Below are 17,506 nucleotides of genomic sequence, written 5' to 3'. Positions count from 1 at the left end.
ATAGTGCCTGGGAAATCTCCAGCCTTAGGCATTAGGGCTGGGGGGTGGGGGCGAGTTTCCGTTCGAGTTGGGAAAGGGTATAGGTGAGAAGAGGCTGCCTGCCCTTGTCGGGTTCCTCGGGTAGACAGGGCCATCGGCTCGTTTCTAAGGAGCTGTGGATGGACGAATGAAATAGCAGGTGGTCTTGAGGTGCCCCTCAGCCACGCCATTAGGCAGGCGAGGCAGTTAAGAGTCCAGGCATGTCTAGCCCCAGTCAGGCTAACCTATGTCTTTCCCACCTTCTCCCAGGTTACCCCACCCCAGGAGGAGAGAAGCTCCAGGGAGCCCGCCGCTGTCCCCCCGCGGCCACTGCCCCCCTGCCCCAGCCAAACCAATGCACCCAGAAAATAAGCTGACCAATCATGGCAAGACAGGGAATGGCGGGGCCCAATCACAGCACCAGAATGTGAACCAAGGACCCACCTGCAACCTGGGCTCCAAGGGCGTGGGGGCAGGGAGCCATGGGGCCAAGGCCAACCAGATCTCACCCAGCAACTCAAGTCTGAAGAGCCCCCAGGCAGGGGTACCCCCTTTCAGCTCGCTCAAGGGCAAGGTGAAGCGGGAGCGCAGCGTCTCGGTGGACTCTGGAGAACAGCGGGAGGCTGGGACCCCATCTTTGGATTCGGAGGCTAAAGGTACCCTTATCCCCAACATCTTCAAGTCACCCACAGTCCAAGACCCAGACTGTTCCGGAGACCATGTCCCTACTCATCTTGTCAGATCCTCCCCTGTTCACACACGCGTGCGCGCGCACACACACACACACACACACTCAATCCCCAACTGTGTGATTGAGGATTGGGGTTGACCAGGGTGCCACCTATGGGCAGGGCCACACAGAGTGATGAGATTTTTCTGGTCTCCTGCCTTCCCATGGCAGCCTGAGGGGACAGGCGGCGTCCTGGAGTGAGGGGCAGACCCCTTGCCCCCCCCCCCCCCCCAGCCTCTTGCTCTCCTCCTGGCTGGAAGGACTTTCAGGGAACCGGCATTGAGGCCTGGAAGAGTTGCCGAGGCTTTCCCTCGCCTCTCCCCTCCCCTCCCTAATTAGAACCAGTTGTGGTTGGGGATTATGCTGTGCTTGGTATGGGGGGGGGAGGGGAATCGGGCAACCCGGGCTGGAGAGAGAAATCAGAAACAAATGGTGGTGTGGTAGGGGCCAGGGACTGGCAAGGTGCCCGCCCTGGCCTGGGCAGCGCCCTCGGGCTCGAGGCGGCCCGGAGCGTGGCCCTGGGAGGGAACCTGGGTGCGGGAGGAGTGGGCCTTTGGGCGCTCACTCCTCCTCCTGTCTGCACCCTGCCCGGGCAGAGGTGGCACCTCGGAGCAAGCGGCGGTGTGTGCTGGAGCGGAAGCAGCCATACAGCGGGGACGAATGGTGCTCCGGCCCCGACAGCGAGGAGGATGACAAGCCCATCGGGGCCACCCACAGTGAGTGTGCTCTTGATGCCACAATTCCCAGGATTCCCCGGTGGCCCAGGCCTGGGGCGCCTCCCCGGGGTGGCTGTCCTGAGGCAGCTTCCCCCTCACCTAGGACATCACTTTCAAGACAGAGTTGGGCCAATTGTAGCCAAGACTAGGAGCTCAGGCTCCTGATCTCCCCGTCCCACCTCTCAGACCGTCTCTCCCTGCGCTCTGACAGCCCGGCCCTTGTCTTCTGGGTGCTCAGGGACCCCTTCTTCCTAAGGACTCTGGTGGCTGGGGTTCCTTCCCGGCTAGCTCACCTACACCTCTACTGTGAACAGCTGGCCTATGCTGCCACCTACTGGTCAGTAGAGGCAGGGCAGGAAAGGGCCACCCTCCCTCCCTGGGAGCAAGGACAGTCGGCTCTGCTTTTCAAAGCCATTGCTAAGCCTGCATGTGAGCCACATGTGACTCGCTCTGCTGCCCTTCCCTAACCTCTGAGGACTCCTGGCACGTGCCCAGTGAATGTCACCAGGATGAGGAGTGGAGGCACACGCCTCTTATTCTTTAATCGATGAGTGTATATCTGGACCTTCCATGAGAAGAACCAGATGCAACCCTTAACAGAAGAGGAAACCGCATGTGGAATGATTGTACGCCATCCTGTAGAGGGTCCAGCATGGAAGCCTGGGCAGCTGGCTGGTACTTTAAAAGCCACGTTGTCCTAGGCCCTCTCCTGCCCCCGTGGGACTGACTGGTGGCCCAGTCTTTGGCTGAACACTTCAGTAACATTAGGCTGCATCACTGTAGAAACATTGAAAGATATAGAGAGATTAAAAGAAAAATTGCTAAGATTCCATGTCACACACCTGGAGTGCATTAGGTATACTGCTTGCTTGCTTTCCCTCCCTTCCCTCCTTCCCTTCCCTTTCTTTGTCTTCTTTTCCCTTTCTTCCTTCCTTCCTTCCTTCCTTCCTTCCTTCCTTCCTTCCTTCTTTCCTTCCTTCCTTCCTTCCTTCCTTCCCTCCCTCCTCTCTTCTTTTTTTTTTCTTCCTATTACCAAGGGTTTGTACTCAGGGCCTTGAGTTCTCATCAGCTTTTTCTGCTCAGAGCTGGAACTCTACCACTTGTGTCACACCTACATTCTGGCGTTTTGCTGGTTAATTGGAAACAGGGTTTCGAGGATTTTTCTGCCCTGGTTGGCCTCCAATCTTGATTCTCCAGGTCTTAGCTTTCCGAAGAGTTAGGACTGTAAGTGTGAGCCACCAGTGCCGAGCTTGCGTTCAGCTTTTTAAAGGTTTCCTTATTTTCTTTCTTTTTTCAAAAGCATAGCTTGTTAGGAAGGTGCTCTAGCCCTTGAGCTGTGATCCTCAGATATAATCATCCTGGGATTATAGGCTTGAGCCACTAGTACCCGGCATCTTGAATTCTTAATGGAGGGGCAAGTAAATGTTGGTGTTAATAACATGGGCTCAGTGGTCAGACTTGGTTTGTATCCCAAGGGTGCAATTACTATTTGTGTAAATTTCGGAAGAGACCTCAGTTTCCTCATCTATAAACACCATCTACCTCATAAAGTTGGTATAAGGTATGAGTGGATTCATGTAACACACTTAGAACATTATCAGCTTCTGTGGTTAGGGTTGTCCTAGCAAGTTCCTTTTTGAAGTAAGCCCTCCCCATAGCTTGTATCCAGGAGCTTATTGTGTGTTCTAAGTTTACTCTGTCCTCTTCAGGACAGTCTTCACATATTAAGGCCATCTCTCAAGTCTCCGCACACTTCTGGCTCTGCTCTTCTATGTCAAATTCCAGAGACAGGGTCCAGGGCAGGGCTATTATGCGGTGTATGGAGGAGGGGAGCCTGGAGCTGGGCCCCGGGAAAAGGGGTGTTGCCTTCACCCAGGAGGTGGCTCCCCAGATTGTCCGCAGGCCAGGACCTTTGACGAGTCTTCCAAGATAGGACTGAGTGAGAGTCAAGCTCATGACCGTGGGAGCAAATTTTTTCTTGGTGTTCAGGGCGGCTGGTCTACTTCGACTGCTCCTAGGATGTCATTCTGGGCTATTAGGAACTGTCTGTTGATTATTTGTGGAGATAATAATGCAGTTAGAGGGAAGATTCTTTTCTCTTTAATGTCCTGTGTATGCACGTGTGCATGCTGGTACTGGACTTGAACTCAAGTCCTAAGTGCTGTTCCTTAAATGTTCACCCAAGCCTGGCGCTCCGAACACTTGACCCACCACGCTGCTTCTGACTTTTTGGTCATTAATTAGAGAGGAGAGTCTGAGACTTTCCTGTCCAGACTGGTTTCCAAGCACAGCTCTGAGATCTCAGCCTCCTGAGTCGCTAGGATTACAAGTGTGAGCCTTCAGTGCCCGGTCACTACACTGCCTCTCTGGTTCTCTCATTCAGACTGATGTCCTCGGTGACAGGGTCCGTATATTCCTTTGGCTTGTGCTCTGTGCGAGGCAGAGGCTGGTGCTTCCATTTGTAGATGAACAAACTGAGGCTTAGATACAAAGTCAATCGCGCACCAGTTTGTGTCGTCCCTGCCTTTTCCCCACCCGGGCCAGTGGACGGTATGTACACGTGTGCAGGGGTGCGTGCTCGCACGCACACACACAGACCACGCGGAGTGGGCAGAGCGGAGCTGAGCAGGGCTAGGGGTTCCGGTTCGGGCTTTGCTGGTCCGAGCTGGGTGTGTGAGCTTAGGTGAGTTACTGCATCCCTGCCAGGCTCATTTCCTCCTCTGTAAGCTGGAGTGTGATGCCTCCCTCCCCGGAATGTGCTGGTGACGTGAAAATCACACCTGTAAGTACCCCGGGGAGTGCCAGGCAAGGCTCGCCCTGCCCCTCCTGGCTGCACTGGTGCTATCGTGGCCAAAGACTGCTCTAGGCAGGTCAGGGTAGAGGCCAGTGGTGAAGACTCCAGGCTGTGACAGTAAATCACCCTGCTGGGTGTGTTGTGAGGTAGGGAACACCCTGGGGGGGTGGAAGGGAGGTGGGGGGGGATGCATTTGGGGGTTACCGGCCGGTTCGTCCAGTGTCTGGACCTTTCACGCACGTCCCCTCCCTTCTTCTGCAGATTGTAATGTAGCAGACCCAGCTATGGCGGCCCCGCAGCTGGGGCCTGGCCAAACTGCCCAACTGCCCCTCAGTGAGAGCAGCGCCCCTGGCCCACCGCACGGCCCCCCGCCAGGCCTTCGGACAGACGCCCCGGGAGGCGGGGGGTGGCGGCGGCGGGAATGTCCCCGGCAAGCCTCCGTCCCAGTTCGTGTACGTCTTCACCACCCACCTGGCCAACACGTGAGTGTCTCGGGGGTCTCCAGTGAGCTGGCGCGGGGGCGGGGGGGGCGGGAGGGGGGGGCTCCCGTCCGCCCCTCTCTCCTGAGCCGCCGGTGGTCGACCCCCTCCCTCCTCAGGGCCGCGGAGGCCGTGTTCCAGGGCCGGGCGGACTCCATCCTCGCCTACCACCAGCAGAACGTGCCCCGGGCCAAGCTGGACCAGGTGAGTGCGGCCCGGCTCGATCCCGAGAGCGGTGGGGACACCCCCTTCCCCGTCTCACACCCTGCCTCGGTCCTCCCGCAGGCCCCCAAAGTGCCACCCACCCCGGAACCGCTCCCCTTGAACACGCCGACGTCGGCCGGCACCCCGCAGTCCCAGCCGCCGGCCCTGCCGCCGCCGCCGCCCGCCCCGGCCCCCGGCAGCGCCCCCCCCTGCCCTGCCTCCGGAGGGGCCCCCTGAGGACGCCGGTCAGGACCTGGCCCCCAACTCCGTGGGAGCCGCCAGCACGGGCGGTGGCGCCGGGGGCACCCATCCTAACACCCCAACCGCCGCGGCCGCCACCAACCCTCTGCCTCCCGGGGGAGACCCCAGCAGCGCCCCGGGCCCGGCCCTGCTGGGGGAAGCCACGCCCGCGGGCACCGGGCAGCGCGGCCTGGTGGGCTCGGAGGGGCTGTCCAAGGAGCAGCTGGAGCACCGCGAGCGCTCCCTCCAGACCCTGCGCGACATCGAGCGGCTGCTGCTCCGCAGCGGCGAGGCGGAGCCCTTCCTCAAGGGGCCCCCCGGAGCGGGCGGCGAGGGGGGCCCGCCGGCGCCCGCCCCGCCCGCCCCCCCAGCAGCCGCCCCCGGGCCCTCCCGGCGGGCTGAAGAAGTACGAGGAGCCCCTGCAGTCCATGATCTCACAGACCCAGAGCCTCGGGGGCCCCCCGCTGGAGCACGAGGCGCCCGGGCACCCCCCGGGCGGGGACATGGGGCAGCAGATGAACATGATGATGCAGAGGCTGGGCCCGGACAGCCTGACGCCCGAGCAGGTGGCCTGGCGCAAGCTCCAGGAGGAGTACTACGAGGAGAAGCGGCGGAAGGAAGAGCAGATCGGGCTGCACGGGGGCCGCCCCCTGCAGGACATGATGGGCATGGGGGGCATGATGGTGAGGGGGCCCCCGCCCCCCTACCACAGCAAGCCCGGGGACCAGTGGCCCCCCGGGATGGGCTCGCCGCTGCGGGGGGCCATGGACGTCCAAGACCCCATGCAGCTGCGGGGCGGACCGCCCTTCCCCAGCCCCCGTTTCCCAGGCAACCAGATGCAGCGGATGCCCGGCTTCGGGGGCATGCAGGGCGTGCCCATGGAGGTGCCCATGAACGCCATGCAGAGGCCGGCGAGGCCGGGCATGGGTTGGACCGAAGACCTGCCCCCCATGGGGGGACCCGGCAGCTTTGCCCAGAACGCCGTGCCCTACCCCGGCGGGCAGGGCGACTCGGAGCGGTTCATGGCCCCGCGCGTGCGCGAGGAGCTGCTGCGCCACCAGCTGCTGGAGAAGCGGTCGATGGGCCTGCAGCGGCCGCTGGGCATGGCGGGCGGCGGCATGGCGCAGGGCATGGAGATGGAGCGGATGATGCAGGCGCACCGGCAGATGGATCCCGCCATGTTCCCCGCGCAGATGGCCGCCGGCGAGGGCCTGGCGGGCGCCCCCATGGGCATGGAGTTCGGCGGGGGCCGCGGCCTCCTGAGCCCCCCCATGGCGCAGTCCGGGCTGAGGGAGGTGGACCCGCCCATGGGCCCGGGCAACCTCAACATGAACATGAACGTGAACATGAACATGAACATGAACCTGAACGTGCAGATGACCCCGCAGCAGCAGATGCTCATGTCGCAGAAGATGCGGGGCCCCGGGGACCTGATGGGACCCCAGGGCCTCAGTCCCGAGGACGTGGCCCGGGTGCGAGCCCAGAACAACGGTGGCATGATGGGCGGCCCGCAGAAGATGCTGATGCCGTCCCAGTTCCCCAGCCAGGGCCAGCAGGGGTTCTCGGGGGGCCAGGGACCTTACCAAGCCATGCCTCAGGACATGGGCGGTACCCAAGACTTGTTCAGCCCCGACCAGGGCTCGGTGCCCATGGGCACTGTGGCTACCACCCGGCTCAGCCACATGCCCCTCCCCCCCGTGTCCAACCCTCCCCCGGGCTCTGTGCACCCCGCCCCCAGCCGGGGCCTGGGCCGACGGCCTTCCGACCTCACCATCAGTATTAACCAGATGGGCTCGCCGGGCATGGGGCACCTCAAGTCGCCCACGCTCAGCCAGGTGCACTCGCCGCTGGTCACCTCGCCCTCCGCCAACCTCAAGTCGCCCCAGACTCCCTCGCAGATGGTGCCCTTGCCTTCCGCCAATCCCCCGGGACCCCTCAAGTCGCCGCAGGTCCTCAGCTCCTCCCTCAGCGTCCGCTCGCCCACTGGCTCGCCCAGCAGGCTCAAGTCGCCTTCCATGGCGGTGCCTTCTCCAGGCTGGGTCGCCTCGCCCAAGACAGCCATGCCTAGCCCTGGGGTCCCCCAGAACAAGCAGCCGCCTCTCAACATGAACTCATCCTCCACCCTGGGCAACTTGGAGCAGGGTGAGTCGGAGGGGCGGGCCCTGGACTCGGGGCGGGGGGCGCGGGAGGGGGGGGGCTCTGTGGCGGTGACTTTTGTGTTGCGCTCTGAGGGGTCACACTTGGGGTTTGGAGCCTTTTCCCCCTGCAGGAATTGCTGGAAGATGGGTGGGCTGTGGTTCACTCGGCTTTGGTGTTCAGGGAAACGGGGGTGTTCCTGGAGGGGTCAGGGGCAGAGTTTTGGAGCTGACCTCTTCCCGAGGCCCCCCCAATAGGAGCAGCCAAGTGCATCCTCTCCTCCCGAGTCACTCCCCTGCCCGTTCTCTGTCTCCCCGCTGCTGTAGGCACCCTCCCGCCCAGTGGTCCCCGGAGCAGCTCCTCAGCGCCTCCTGCCAACCCTCCCAGCGGCCTCATGAACCCCAGCCTGCCGTTCACCTCCTCCCCAGACCCCGCCCCTTCCCAGAACCCCCTGTCACTGATGATGTCCCAGATGTCCAAGTACGCCATGCCCAGCTCCACCCCGCTCTACCACAACGCCATCAAGACCATCGCCACCTCCGACGACGAGCTGCTTCCCGACCGGCCGCTGCTGCCCCCGCCGCCGCCGCCGCAGGGCTCCGGGCCAGGTGCGGGGACGGGAAGGGGGCCCCCCGGAAATGGGAAGGGAGACACCCTGGACCTGGAGGCGTGAGGTCGGGGCCCCCATCCCATTCTCTGCAGGCATCTCGTGGCACCCATCCCGGAGCGCCTGACGGGGGGGGGGGGGTCTCCTCGGTGCCCTGCAGTGTGCCCCTGGCACGGTGCCCGCGGCCCCCACCGGTCATCCTAGCTGCTCAGGAAGCTGAAGGCTGGGAGACCCTAACCTCCAGTGAGCCACCAGAAAGCCATTAGTGGAGCTGCGGCGTTAGCCTTGAGCACAAAAGCTCAGGGACAGCGCCCAGGCCCTGAGTTCAAGCCCCAGGATCTGCTCCAGAAAAAGAAAGGGTGTGTGTGTGTGTGTGTGTGTGTGTGTGTGTGTGTGTGTGCACAACTTGGGCTCCTGGCTTCCATGTAATCCCCTCTAGGCCCTTCTCTCACACCTGGGGCATCCATGCTGAAAAAAACCCGGCTCCACACCACTTGGCTGGGGAGCGGGCAAGATGGGGTCCCCGTCTCCCCCACCCCGGTTCCTCACGCCCTTGTCCTCTCTCCCTCCCCGCAGGCCTCAGCAACAGCCAGCCCAACCAGATGCACCTGAACTCCACTGCTGCCCAGAGCCCCATGGGCTTGAACCTGCCAGGCCAGCAGCCCCTGTCCCACGAACCCCCGCCCGCCATGCTACCCTCTCCCACCCCTCTGGGCTCCAACATTCCGCTGCACCCCAATGCACAGGGGACAGGGGGCCCCCCTCAAAACTCCATGATGCTGGCCCCAGGAGGCCCAGACTCCCTGAATGCCCCCTGCGGCCCCGTGCCCAGCTCTTCCCAGATGATGCCCTTCCCCCCTCGGCTGCAGCAGCCCCACGGTGCCATGGCCCCCGCGGGGGGCGGGGGCGGGGGGCCCGGCCTGCAGCAGCACTACCCGTCGGGCCTGCCTCTGCCCCCCGAGGACCTGCCCAGCCAGCCGCCGGGCCCCATGGCCCCGCAGCAGCACCTGCTGGGCAAAGGCATGGCGGGGCGCATGGGCGACACCTACCCGCCGGGGGTGCTCCCCGGGGTGGCGTCCGTGCTCAATGACCCCGAGCTGAGCGAGGTGATCCGGCCCACCCCCACGGGGATCCCCGAGTTCGACTTGTCGAGGATCATCCCCTCCGAGAAGCCGAGCAGCACCCTCCAGTACTTCCCCAAGAGCGAGAACCAGCCCCCCAAGGCCCAGCCCCCCAACCTGCACCTCATGAACCTGCAGAACATGATGGCGGAGCAGACGCCCTCGCGGCCCCCCAACCTCCCGGGCCAGCAGGGAGTCCAGCGGGGGCTCAACATGTCCATGTGCCACCCCGGACAGATGTCCTTGCTGGGCAGGACAGGTGTGCCCCCCCAGCAGGGCATGGTGCCCCCCGGCCTGCACCAGGGGGTCATGTCCCCGCCACAAGGCCTCATGGCCCAGCAGAATTTCATGCTGATGAAGCAGCGGGGCGTGGGGGGCGAGGTCTACGGCCAGCCCCCCCACATGCTCTCCCCGCAGGGCTCCCTCATGGGCCCCCCGCCCCAGCAGAACCTCATGGTGTCCCACCCCCTGCGGCAGCGCAGCGTGTCTCTGGACAGCCAGATGGGCTACCTCCCCGCGCCGGGCGGCATGGCCAACCTGCCCTTCTAGAAGTTTCCTCGCTCCCGAGTGGGGGGTGGCCTGGGGCCAGGAGTGGGGGGGGGCCGAGGGGTGGGCGGGGCCTTGTGGGGGGGGAGTGGCATTCGTGGAAAACCGGGATGTGCTGGCAGCTTAGAGAAGTGGCGGCGGCAACGTCGGGGAGAGGGGCTGGGGTTGGGGTTGGGGTTTGTTCCTTTACTTTGGCCACCTGGACAGCCCCTTCCCCGCTACCCCCAGTTCCCGTGGAACCCCACGGTCCCCCTGTGCTCTGTCCCTCCCTGGCCTTCCTTGGGGGAGAGAAGAAGAGAGGAAGGGCCTCTTCTCCCTCCATCCCTTCCTCCCTCCCGCATTGCTTCACCCCACTTTCTTTCCCCCTCATCACTCTGCTGGCCCCTGTTTGTTTGTTTGTTTGTTTGTTTTTCCCACCTGTCTCTCCCTGCCTCACTTCCTCCCCCACCCCTTCCACCCCTGCAGGCGGCTGGCTAGGTGGGCAGGTGCCAGCCGGAGCTGTAAATAGAGCGCTGAGCTTTTGTGCCGGTTTGTGCGTGTGCTGTATTTCTGTGTTTTGATAGAAGTCACCCCCCCCCGCACCCCTCAAAAGAAAAGGGTAAAGGAAACCCTTCCCTCCTTTTTCAAATGGTTGCTCCTTCCATTCCCCTGGACCAGAGACACGGTCCTCCACGTCCACCCCGCGAAGGGAGAGAGGGCATAGACGCCCCACGCCTGAACTGAGGTCAGGCCGCCTGCTGGCGAGCTCCAGCGGGGGCGAGGCTGAGGGACACGGGCCCCGCCTCCCGTCCTGGGTGTCTGGGGGCCCCTGCTGCTACATCTTAGCCAGAACTTGAAGCCCTTTGTCCCCAGCCTGGGGTGAAGGCGAGGAGGAAGGGGCAGTGTCTGTGTGGCCCCCTTGAATGCAGCCGTGGAAGGGGTGTCCTGATGCTGCAGTCGTCCTGGGCCGGAGAACCCCCAGGGTCCCAACTCTCCCAGAAACCACCAAAGAGGAGCAGGGCTTGGCCCAGCCCATCTGCTTCCCCTCCCAGCCTCCCCCTCCAAGGATTGAGTCACCGATGTGGAGGGGTGGGGACTGGAGCGCACCCCACTCCCGCCCCGGGCTCAGGGCCACGCACCAGATCTGTCTATGCCCACCCAGGCACAGCTACTGCCTCCTCCTTAGTCCCCTCCCTGTCCCCCCCCCCCAGAGAGTTCTCAGCCCGCCCGCCCGCCCACCCCTGGTCAGAGCCGAAGCCATACATGACTGAGTGTTTTGCCCCACTTGACCCCAGGAGTAAAAACCTTCACCTCCTTTCCTGCCTTGTGAGGCGGCAGGGCGGGTCTCTGGTGGAGGTCTTTGCTGCCCTGCCTCTAGGGCCGAGGGCCATGCTAGTCAGTGTCCTCTCCCTGGGCCCCGTGCCCGGCCTTCCCGACCCACCCGCCGGGGCTGGGTTCGCCTTGGCAGCTGTAATACAAAGGGAACTCATGCCCACTTCTCCCAGTTGGTGCTGTCCTCGTGGTCCACCATCAGCCAGGTCCCGTGCCACTTCCTTCTCCGGGGCTCCCCGAGGCCATGGCCAGGCCTCTGTGTGGTATGGGGGTGCCTGCCCTCCCTCCTGGCAGGCACTCTGTCCTGCCTCCACCTGGGCCCTCGCCGCTGCTGTCCTGCCCTCCTTCTCCTCCTCCTCCTCCTGCCCGCCCCGGCGAGAGGGCTCAGCCCACCGGGGACCTCATGCCCTCCTGGAGTCCTCTCCTCCCGCCACTAGCTCCAAGGCTAACTCCACAGGCCAGCCTTCCTCCCTCCATCCATGGCCATGCCCCTAGCCATTTTGTACCATTATATAAATATATATATAAATATAAATATATAAATACAATATGTGAAGACATCTTCTTGGTTTTTATTTTGAAACAATTTTTAGGCTTGTTCCGGGGGTCTCTGTGCTGCCTGTACTGTATTGACCTGTTTTATAGGTGCCTTTTTATTAAAAAGAGAAAATTCAGAATCCGATATGTTGCCTTTTTGCTTCTGTGTCTGGCTTCTCCACTGCCCAGCTTGCTATTGGATGCCAGGAGGAAATGGTGGCGGGGGGGGGGGGGGCGGGAACCTCAGGACTTCCCTGCCCCCCTGTAAGAGCGTAGCCCCTTGGGGCCCCAGAGCTGACTTTCCTGGGGGAGACCTCCCAGGGAGCTTAGCTGGACGGGCCCCCGGCAAGGGTCGGAGTCTCTGATGCCATACCCCAAATCTGAGTCCAGAGCTACCTGAGAGGTCTCACCCCCACTGTGCCAGGGAGCTTCCTCTTGGGCAGGGCAGAACTTGCTGGGGCCCAAGGACTCCCCTGCCTGGGCTGGGCTGGCCTTTCATGCTGCCCTGCCTAAGGGGACTCTGCGGGTGGAAGCAGGACTAGAGATTTCCAGAGGGTCCTTTCAGTCTGCCTTTTTCTCCAGTCTCCTAGTCTCAGTCTCCCACTAGGGCCCTGGCCCACCCTGGGAGTTTTCTGTGCACCTCCACTTGGTACCTGGGCAGATAAGCCCGGGGTTTGCTTCTCTAGAGTCTTTCCGCCTTCACTGGGCCTGTGTAGCTGCCTTGCCCTTGGCTCTTCCTTAGGCCACTACCCAGCCTCCCGGGCAGGTGGCCTCTGGCCTCAGGACCTGGGGACTTGGGTTGCTCCAGTACTGGTTTGGTTAGGGCCAGGGCAGCTACCTAACATGGACTAGCCCTAGTTTTCTGTTTGATCAAGGCAGCTGAGGGATTGGAGGCCTGGCAGAATATGTGATTAAGGAACCGAGGCCCATGGTTAAAGCCACACCCTGCGTCAAGCTGGCCGTCTCTCAGCCTGGACATTCGCTCATTAACTTTCACTCCTTAGCCAGCCCAGGCAGGAAAGTGGTGACTCTTATCTCCAAGTCACCACCAGAAAACCGGAAGTGGTGCTGTAGCCCAAGTGGTAGAGCACTAGCCTTGAGCTGAAGAGCTCAGGGACAACACCTAAGCCCAGAGTTCAAGCCCCACAGCTGACCAAAACAAAACAAAAAAAAAAAACCCTCAGCAACAACAACCTTCACTCATTGTGTAAGGTTCACCTAAAGGAGATTGCCACATGGTTTAGTCAGAAAGGAATTTATTGGTGGGAGAGCAAACTGCTGGCCCACGCCAGATGGAGGTGTGCAGAGGGGGGACTAGCCATGGAGACTGGTTACACAGGGAGAGGGTCGGGGAGCCTAGGGGTACGCCCACAGGTGCACCAGTGCCCTGGGTTAGAGATGCTGGGTGGGGACCTCTAGGGAAGGGGCCATGTGTGCACAGAAGGAGGAAGGGGGGGCTGGGAATATGGCCTAGTGGCGAGAGTGCTTGCCTCATATACATCAAGCCCTGGGTTCAATTCCCCAGCACCACATATATAGAAAACGGCCAGAAGTGGCGCTGTGGCTCAAGTGGCAGAGTGCTAGCCTTGAGCAAAAAGAAGCCAGAGACAGTGCTCAGGCCCCGAGTCCAAGGCCCAGGATTGGCAACAACAACAACAACAGAAAACAAAGGAGGAAGGGGCGAACCTAACACCCAGCCTCTCCTGGTTTCATTTCTTTAAGATGGTTAGGAAAATGGAAGAGACAAGAAAAAGGAAAAGGATTAGGTCAGACTCCATCTTCAATAGGTTAGGACTGTTTATTAAGGCGGAACAGCAACCTTCCCATGGGATCAGAGATTGTGCAGGTGTGGGGCAGGAGTTGGGCCTTTTATGGGGTCTAAGCAGGAGGCAGAGATTAATGGAAAGGCCATCAGGTCTGGGGGGTGGAGGGCCTTTCCGTCGGGCCCGCAGTGTGGACAGCCAGGCTCAGGCGATTGCCCTGCCTGGGGGTCAAGCACAGCGGGTCCGCGCATACTGGCGTCTGTACGCGTCTGGGGTGATGGGGTGGGACGCAGTCCGTAGTCCATCTCTGGCCACATAACACAATTGGGCTGAGAGGGGACCTGGGAAGAGGTCGGACTCTTCTTTGGAAATTCTTTGTCCTGTCCTGTTGGGGATTTATTGTCCAAACGGTCCCGTTGGGGATCGACGGTTCAAACTGTCCATTTGAGGTTTTACGGCAGGGGTATCTTCCTGACACCGGCGGTCTTGCACTTCCAGATAAGGTCGGGGTGAAGTTTTCCTGAGAACCAGGAGGGCCCCCAGGGAAGCTACAGGAGCAACATGGAGTTAGGAGAGCAAAGCAGATTCCCATCATTTGGAACTCTGAAGAGGTATAAAAAATTGAGGGATGTCGTGGTCTTCTCTGGCTACTTCCTGCTGACATGGGGGCATCTAGGAGTCACTGGGGCTGGGGTCCTCAGGGTCCAAGTCTACTCTGGGCGGGGCTGGGAAGTGTAAGCGAAGTCTCTGGTTGCTTGCAGTAATAGGATGGCCTTGACTTGCTCCCAGGTAGTGTCCTGAGTGAGTGAGGGCCATTATCCTGTTAAAGAGAAACTTTTTGAAAAAAGATTGAGGAAAACACTGTCCAAGAAGGAGGAGTAAGAGGATGACGGTTAAAGGTCCTAATAGTGGGGCCAGCCAGGTACCGCTGTGAGCTGAAATCCCACCAGGGTGTCCACTGGAGCCGTTCCCATCATCCACTGAGATGCTCCTGCAATTGAGTCGAGATCAGGCAAAAGACTGACAAGATGGCAGGACCGGTTGAATGGAATGACACATGGTCATGAGCCAGAAAAGTTCCATTTGGAACACAAACCCAGTTGTGGCCCATGACAGGGAAGGGGGAATTGCCTTATAATGGAACTGGGACAGGAAGGCGTGCCCAGGGTTTCTGGCAACTGGGTAGGGTTAGAATAAGCACTCAGGAGCTGGGGCTGGATAGGAGTGGTTAAGGGCCTGGTGGGAAGCCTTGGTAGACATCTGGATTATAGAGATGGATGACATCCAGGAAGGGGCCAAGGCAAACTGTCCTGAGTCCAAGCCTCACTATAAATAAAAACAGGTGGTAGCAAAGGCAAGAATATAAGTTCCTGTCCAGTTAGAAGGTAGACAGGCAAAGACATTAGAAAGGCTTTTTTTTTTTGCCAGTCCTGGGCCTTGAGCTCAGGGCCTGAGCACTGTCCCTGGCTTCTTTTTGCTCAAGGCTAGCACTCTGCCACTAGAACCACAGCACCACTTCTGGCCTTTTCTATATATGTGGTGCTAGGGAATCGAACCCAGGGCTTCAGGTATACGGGGCAAGCACTCTACCACTAGGCCATATTCCCAGCCCCAGGCATGCTTATTAACTATTTTTCTCTTGACCTCCCAGCTGTGGTTAATTTTGGAAGGACCAGCACAAAGCCACTCCATTTAGGATCTGAAGCTGTCCCTTATTACCTGCCTCTGGATGGTCTCTCAGTGACAGGACTAGCTTTGTCCTGGGGTGTTTGCTTCTTGCTGAGATACCTGTTGTCAGTCATGGGGCTTGAACTCAGAGCCTGGCCACTGTTCCTGAGCTCTTTTGCTCGAGGCTATCACTCTACCACTTTGAGACACAGCGCCACTTCCAGCATTTTGCTGGTTTAATTAGAGGTGCGAGTCCCAGAGAGTCTTTTTTTTTTTTTTTTTTTTTTTGGCCAGTCCTGGGCCTTGGACTCAGGGCCTGAGCACTGTCCCTGGCTTCTTCCCGCTCAAGGCTAGCACTCTGCCACCTGAGCCACAGCGCCGCTTCTGGCCGTTTTCTGTATATGTGGTGCTGGGGAATCGAACCTAGGGCCTCGTGTATCCGAGGCAGGCACTCTTGCCACTAGGCCATATCCCCAGCCCCCAGAGAGTCTTTTTTGCCTGGGCTGGCTTTGACCTCAGATCAAATGAGCCTGTGTCAAAAGCCCCTCTACTTCAATTGGAGCAACAAGGAGATAAATAGAAACAGGTTTTTTTTTATTTGTTTGTTTGTTTTAAGCAGGGTTTACCTGGAACTTGTTAAAAAGTTTGACCAATAAATACGTGGAAGTGTTATTTACCCCTCAGTGGGTCTGACTAAATGCTGCAGACGATAAACTCTGTAATGATGAACTCAGTAGACATGAAAGTTTTAAAACAGCAACTGATTAAACAATCTAGTTAATTTTTAACTGAATATAGCGCTTTAGGATACTAATTAAGATTGAAACATTGCCCACTTTGTATCGGAGGTGGCTTACATACATACTTGGGAAACAGATATTAAAACGTGACAAACTTAATAGTGCACAAACAATTACTTTCATAGGTGGACATAAAGAATGAGATGCTGGTTTTTACATCAGTGTATTAATCTTGACCTTACTTAAATCACAGCCAACTTAATTACATACCAACATTATTAACTTTACTCATAAACGCTATCTTATAAACTCATACCATCCTCAATTTACTAGAACCTTCTGGGGTTGTTACTCCCCAAATCCTTTCTTATGCAAAAGAAACCATTTTTTGTTTCCTCAACTCCTCTCCCAAGGCTCTCTTTACTAATTTTCCTCTTTCTTTTCATTTCCTCATCTCCTTGCCTGTGGAGCCAAGTTATCCCAGAACTGCCTCAAAGCAATTCACTGTGACTCCACCCACAGGCTGGGCTGCGGGGGGGGGGGGGGGGGGGGGGCAGAGCAGTATGCTAGATTGTGGGCTCACATCACAGCTGGCTAGGAGCTGGCTGAGAACAGAGTGGCTGACTACTTCCATTGAGAAGGACTTCTCCTTTTAACAAGCAACACGCTTGATAATTGACTCCTTTGACACAAGGTTTATATTTTTTACAAGGCTTTTTTCTTTTTCCAGTCCTGGGACTTGAACTTGTGGCTTGAGCACTGTCCCTAAGCTTTCTTTTGCTCAAGGCTAGCATTCTATCACTTAAGCCACTGAGCCACTTCTGGATTTTTTTTCTGTTTATGTGGTGCTGAGGAATCGAACACAAGGCCTCCTGCATGCTAGGCAAGCATTCTCCTGCTAAGCCACATTCCCAGCCCCTCACAAGGCTTTTGATAACAAGCAGCACAGATAATAGATATAATTGCATTCAAAGGCAAATAATTTCAGGAAATACCAATAGTTAAGGCAGAAACACATTAGTTTGGTAGTAAAGACTTTTTTTCACACCATGATGACAGATTTTATGCATTAAAATGAGTTTTTTTTAACATATTTGCACACACTTGTGTACAAAAAGTTTTAAGGTGCACTTAGGTTTAAAAAAAATGAGGGCTAGGGGTCTGGGAATATGGCCTAGTGGCAAGAGTGCTTGCCTCATATACATCAAGCCCAGGGTTCCATTCCCCAGCACCACATATATAGAAAACGGCCAGAAGTGGCGCTGTGGCTCAAGTGGCAGAGTGCTAGCCTTGAGCAAAAAGAAGCCAGGGACAGTGCTCAGGCCCTGAGTCCAAGGCCCAGGACTGGCAAAAAAAAAAAAAAAAAAAAAAAAAAAAATGAGGGCTGGGAATGTGGCTTAGCAGTAAGAGTGCTTGCCTAGCATGCATGAAGCCCTGGGTTTGATTCCTCATCACCACATAAACAGACAAAGCCTAAAGTGGCGCTGTGGCTCAAAAGTAAAGTGCTAGCCCTGAGCAAAAAGAAGCCAGGGACAATGCCCAGGCCCTGAATTCAGTCCCCAGGACTGGCAAAAAAAACAAACCACAAAGAAAACAAGAGAGACAGAGAGAGAGAAAGAAAGAGAAAATTGGTCATGAATTTATGGAATTCCAATGACAGAAGAGATTTTTGCCCACTGCATAATATGGTCATGATATGACATGGTCAATGCTGGAGAAACAAGCATCACCAAACAAAAGATGCAAAACTTCTGCCAACAACAGTTTAACAGAACCTCCATGCTTAAACAAACATTGATAACAAGAACAGAAAACCTTTAAGACAAGTTTGGTAATGAGGTGCATTAGCATTTGAATGGACCTTTAACCACTTAGACTAGTGAAGGAGTAAGGTTG

General features: G+C 58.2%; 1 protein-coding gene and 1 long non-coding RNA gene across 2 annotated transcripts in view; one reads left to right on the top strand and one right to left on the bottom strand.

The window, feature by feature from the left end:
* Window positions 1-9,612, top strand: part of Bcl9l (BCL9 like) — a 26,445-nt gene extending 16,833 nt beyond the window's left edge. Inside the window, 10 exon segments of the mRNA XM_048343947.1 lie at window positions 289-674; window positions 1,345-1,464; window positions 4,520-4,659; window positions 4,661-4,740; window positions 4,857-4,941; window positions 5,023-5,145; window positions 5,147-5,539; window positions 5,541-7,323; window positions 7,644-7,925; window positions 8,501-9,612. Of these exon segments, the coding sequence (XP_048199904.1) occupies window positions 289-674; window positions 1,345-1,464; window positions 4,520-4,659; window positions 4,661-4,740; window positions 4,857-4,941; window positions 5,023-5,145; window positions 5,147-5,539; window positions 5,541-7,323; window positions 7,644-7,925; window positions 8,501-9,594 (4,486 nt within the window). The 3' untranslated portion in view covers window positions 9,595-9,612.
* Window positions 1,757-17,506, bottom strand: LOC125349634. The gene is made up of 3 exons (XR_007210548.1): window positions 17,419-17,506; window positions 8,218-8,222; window positions 1,757-1,768 (listed from the first exon to the last, which is right to left on the bottom strand). It is a non-coding gene; the product is annotated as an uncharacterized LOC125349634 (long non-coding RNA).

This window comes from Perognathus longimembris, chromosome 3 (genome assembly GCF_023159225.1).
Source record: "Perognathus longimembris pacificus isolate PPM17 chromosome 3, ASM2315922v1, whole genome shotgun sequence".
Lineage (NCBI taxonomy): Eukaryota > Metazoa > Chordata > Mammalia > Rodentia > Heteromyidae > Perognathus > Perognathus longimembris.
Note: the sequence above shows the minus strand (reverse complement) of the source record. Positions and strands in the feature narration are given on the sequence as shown.